At 68.8% G+C, this 4,071-nt stretch overlaps 1 protein-coding gene across 1 annotated transcript; it reads left to right on the top strand.

The window, feature by feature from the left end:
- Nucleotides 1–263: 263 nt before the first annotated feature.
- TRNP1 (TMF1 regulated nuclear protein 1) lies at nucleotides 264–3,263 on the top strand. Its single transcript, XM_075722173.1, has 2 exons — nucleotides 264–345; nucleotides 2,635–3,263. Exons 1-2 carry the CDS (start codon nucleotides 264–266, stop codon nucleotides 3,261–3,263), a joined length of 711 nt encoding a protein of 236 aa, XP_075578288.1.
- Nucleotides 3,264–4,071: the final 808 nt, after the last annotated feature.

Raw genomic sequence — 4,071 nt, 5'->3', positions numbered from 1 at the left:
CAGTTATTTTATGAGCAGGTGACTGATGGAGCAGGCACCTCCAGAGGTCCCTCCAACCTCAGCGATTCTGAGGTTTCACTTTGGGGGAATGGGGGAAGCTTTCTGGCCCTTTCCCCTTTAGGGGTACCCTTGGGGGTCCAGGTTCCACTGAAGCAGAGCAAAAAAAATCAGAGAGGAGTTCTGTTTAATACCGGCCTGTCCCCACAATTTCTTTGGGTTGGAGGCAGAGGGAGCAAGAGCAGAGCTTTGACCCTGAACCTACAATGGAGCAGCACCCCTCAAATCCGCAAACCCCATTTTATAGCAGCATTTGCATCGGATACATGAAGATGGCTCAGCCCAGATGTCAGCTTTCCTACAGCCTGAAACGCAGCCTGCAGAGCTTAACCAAATGCCCTGGCCGTGTCTCTGACACCGGGCAGTGGAGATGCAGTGGGAGCCGGTGGACGGGCAGGGAAGGGACGGGCAGGCAGCAGGAGCAGTGACGCAGCAGCCTCTGACGCTGCTCCGGTGCCTGGCAGACGTGCGGCAGCGTTGGCAAGAGCAGGAATGCGACGCAAAGCGCAAGGGATGAGGTTTTTTTTCCCCCTAAGGTAAGGAAAGCAAAGCTGCCACCAGCCCACGTAGGACGGGGGTGACATCCACCGCAGGCCTGGACCATGGCTCTGCTGGGTGGGGGTTTTTTTTTTGGCTTAGGCTTTTGCTCCCATCTTGGGGTGGGATGAGACCTTGGCACCCGGTTCCTATCATCCCTTTTATCCTCTCTGCTGCTCCGATGCGAAACACAAGCTGGCTTTACCCTACGCACCTGTGTGAAGATGCAGCTGCTGAGCGTGACATCCCAGCAGGAGGAACCCCAAAAACCAGGCTCCTTGGGGGGGAGCAAGGTGGCAGCGGCACCCTCCCGCTCCAGCCCCATCCCCGTGCCATCTCGGCCCACTCCCAGCTCTATTAACGCCATCCTAAATGATAATGACGTTGGCAGCGACGTTGCTGTGACAGTCACGCAACCAAGGACACGCTGTCCTGGTGTCACATCCCCTGCATCCCAAGGCTGGGACACACAGCCCCGGGGGGGGACACGGGGGCTGGCCCCTGCCCTGCCGCAGGCTGGCGGCAGGGGCACCAGCAGCCCCCGACCAGCACCAGGAGCTTCTCCCGCTGCTTCTCCCAGGGGCTGCAGTGGTAAAGCCAGCCTTTCCAGTAACCCGTCCCAGTCCAGCCTTTCCCCCTAACCCTTCCCAGTAAATGTCCCCAGTACCCCCTTCAGCCCAGCCTTTCCCAGTATCCCTCCCACCCTAAGCCTTTCCCAATAACCCCTCCAGTATCCCTTCCCAGCAACCCCCTCCCAGTCCAGCCTTTCCCAGTGCCCCCCAGTAACCCTCCCAGCCTTTCCCAGTATCCCCCCCACAAGCCTTTCCCAGTAACCCCTCCAGTAACCCTTCCCAGCAACCCCCTCCCAGTCCAGCCTTTCCCAGTACCCCCCAGTAACCCTCCCAGCCTTTCCCAGTGCCCCTGCCCTCCCCAGCTCTACATTTCCCAGCGACCCCCCGAAGGGAGGGCAGTTTTCCAGCCCCACGAACCTCTAACGCCACTGGGCCAGTGCCGTACTGAGCCTGGGACCGTGTCGGTGCTGGTACTGGTGCTGTGCCGTACCGAGCCCAGACCCGTGCTGTACTGGGCCATACTGAGGCTGGTGCCGTGCCGTACCGGGCTATACCGAGCCCGGGGCCGGTGCTGTACTGAGCCGTACCGAGCCTGGACTGTGTCAGTACCGGTGCCGTGCTGCACCGAGCCCAGACCCGTGTCAGTGCCGGTACCAGTGCCGTGCCATACTGAGCCTGTGGCTGTGCTGGTGCCGGTACTAGTGCCGTGTTGTACCGAGCCTGGACCCGTGCTGGTGCCAGTACCGGTGCCGGTACCAGTGCCGTGCCGTACTGAGCCTGTGGCCGTGTCGGTGCTGGTACCAGTGCCGTGCCGTACTGAGCCTGGACCCGTGCTGGTGCCAGTACTGGTGCCGGTACCAGTGCCGTGCCGTACTGAGCCTGGACCCGTGCTGGTGCCAGTACCGGTGCCGGTACCAGTGCCGTGCCATACTGAGCCTGTGGCCGTGTCGGTGCTGGTACCAGTGCCGTGCCGTACTGAGCCTGGACCCGTGCTGGTGCCAGTACTGGTGCCGGTACCAGTGCCATGTTGTACCGAGCCTGGACCCGTGCTGGTGCCAGTACTGGTGCCGGTACCAGTGCCGTGCCGTACTGAGCCTGGACCCGTGCTGGTGCCAGTACCGGTGCCGGTACCAGTGCCGTGCCATACTGAGCCTGTGGCCGTGTCGGTGCTGGTACCAGTGCCGTGCCGTACTGAGCCTGGACCCGTGCTGGTGCCAGTACCGGTGCCGGTACCAGTGCCGTGCCGTACCAAGCCCGGACCCGTGTCGGTGCCGGAGCTGTGCCGCACCGAGCCCGTGGCCGTGCCGGTGCTGTACCGAGCCCGGACCCGCGTCGGTGCCGGTGCTGTGCCGTACCGGGCCGGTGGCCGTGCCGGTGCTGTACCGAGCCCGTGGCCGTGCCGGTGCCGGTACCGGTGCCGTACCGGGCCGTACCCAGCCCGAGCACCCCCGCCGGGGCTGCACCGTAGGGGGCCGGGGGTCGCGCCCCCCCCGTGCCGGTGCGGTGCCGGTGCCGCCCCCGGCGGGGCCGAGCCGCACGGAGCCGGCGCCGCCCCCGGGCTATATATCCTCGCCGCGGCGCTGCCCCGCTCCCGTTCCCGTTCCCATGGCGGCGGCGGCGGCGGATCCGGGTCCGGCTGCGGGCGGCGAGCAGCGCCCCGATCGCGGCGGCACCAGCACCGGCGGCAGCACCGGCGGCAGCACCGGCAGCGGCAGCCCGGCGTCGGTGGAGCTGGCGGCGGCGCGGCGGCGGCTGGTGGCGGCCGAGGGTCGCCGTCGGGCGGCGGCGGAGCTGGAGGGCCGGGTGCGGCAGGTGCACTGCGCCCTGCGGCACGCCGAGCTCCGCCTGGCCGCCCGCGCCGAGGCCCTGGGCCGCCTGGGAGCCGGCGTGGCCCAGGCCCAGCTGGCGCTGGCAGCGCAGAGCCAGCGGCTGCAGAAGGGGCTGCGCCGCCGCGCCCGCCCCCGCCCCGCCGCCCTCCTGGCCGCCGCCCGCGCCCTCCGCAGCTGCGTGCCCTGGGCCCCCGCCCGCCCCCGCGGCTCCGCCGCCCCGCCCGCCGCCGCCCGCCGCCTGCCCGCCGCGTCCCGCAGCCCCGCCTAGGGGGGAGCGGGGCTCCGGGAGCCTGCCGGGGCGGGGGGGGGGGGGGTCCGGGAGGCTGGGGGGCCGGGAGCCGGCGGGTCAGGAGGGGCTGGGGGGTCGTGGGGGATCCAGCGGCGGCTGGGGACCCTGTGGGCTTGGGGGTCGTGGGGGATCCAGCGGGGGCTGGGGACCTTGAGGGGGTCCCGGGGAGGCTGGGGGGCCGGGAGCCGGCGGGTCAGGAGGGTTTGGGGGGTCGTGGGGGATCCAGCGGCGGCTGGGGACCCTGTGGGCTTGGGGGTCGTGGGGGATCCAGCGGGGGCTGGGGACCTTGAGGGGGTCCCGGGGAGGCTGGGGGGCCGGGAGCTGGTGGGTCAGGAGGGTTTGGGGGTCCCTCTGTGGGCTTGGGGGTCGTGGGGGATCCAGCGGGGGCTGGGGACCTTGAGGGGGTCCCAGGGAGGCTGGGGGGCCGGGAGCCAGTGGGTCAGGAGGGTTTGGGGGTCTTCCTGTGGGCTTGGGGGTTGTGGGGGACCCAGTGGGGTCTGGGGACCTTGAGGGGGTCCCAGGGAGACTGATGGGCTGGGAGCTGGCGGGTCAGGAGGGTTTGGGGGGCACCGGGGGACCCTGTGGGCTTGGGGGTCGTGGGGGGACCCAGCAGGGTCTGGGGACCCTGGAGGTTTGGGGGATGTGGGGGGCCCTGCAGGGTCTGGGGACCTTGAGGGGGTCCTGGGGAGGCTGATGGGCTGGGATCCAGTGGGTCAGGAGGGTCTGGGGGTCATGGGGGGACCTTACGGGGTGTGTGTAGGGGGGGGTCTTGGGGACCCCACGGTGT

The sequence above is a fragment of the Pelecanus crispus genome, chromosome 16 (assembly GCF_030463565.1).
Source record: "Pelecanus crispus isolate bPelCri1 chromosome 16, bPelCri1.pri, whole genome shotgun sequence".
NCBI classification, from domain to species: Eukaryota; Metazoa; Chordata; class Aves; order Pelecaniformes; family Pelecanidae; genus Pelecanus; species Pelecanus crispus.
The sequence above is the reverse complement of the archived record's forward strand: the minus strand, read 5'-3'. Positions and strand labels throughout refer to the sequence as shown.

Excerpts from the sequence above, each read along its gene's own strand:
- TRNP1 (XM_075722173.1), top strand. The coding sequence starts at position 264 with ATGGAGCAGCACCCCTCAAATCCGCAAACCCCATTTTATAGCAGCATT. Across the intron at positions 346-2,634 it reads GAAGATGGCTCAGCCCAGAT|GGGGCCGGGGGTCGCGCCCC; the intron begins GTCAGCTTTCCT and ends GCTGCACCGTAG.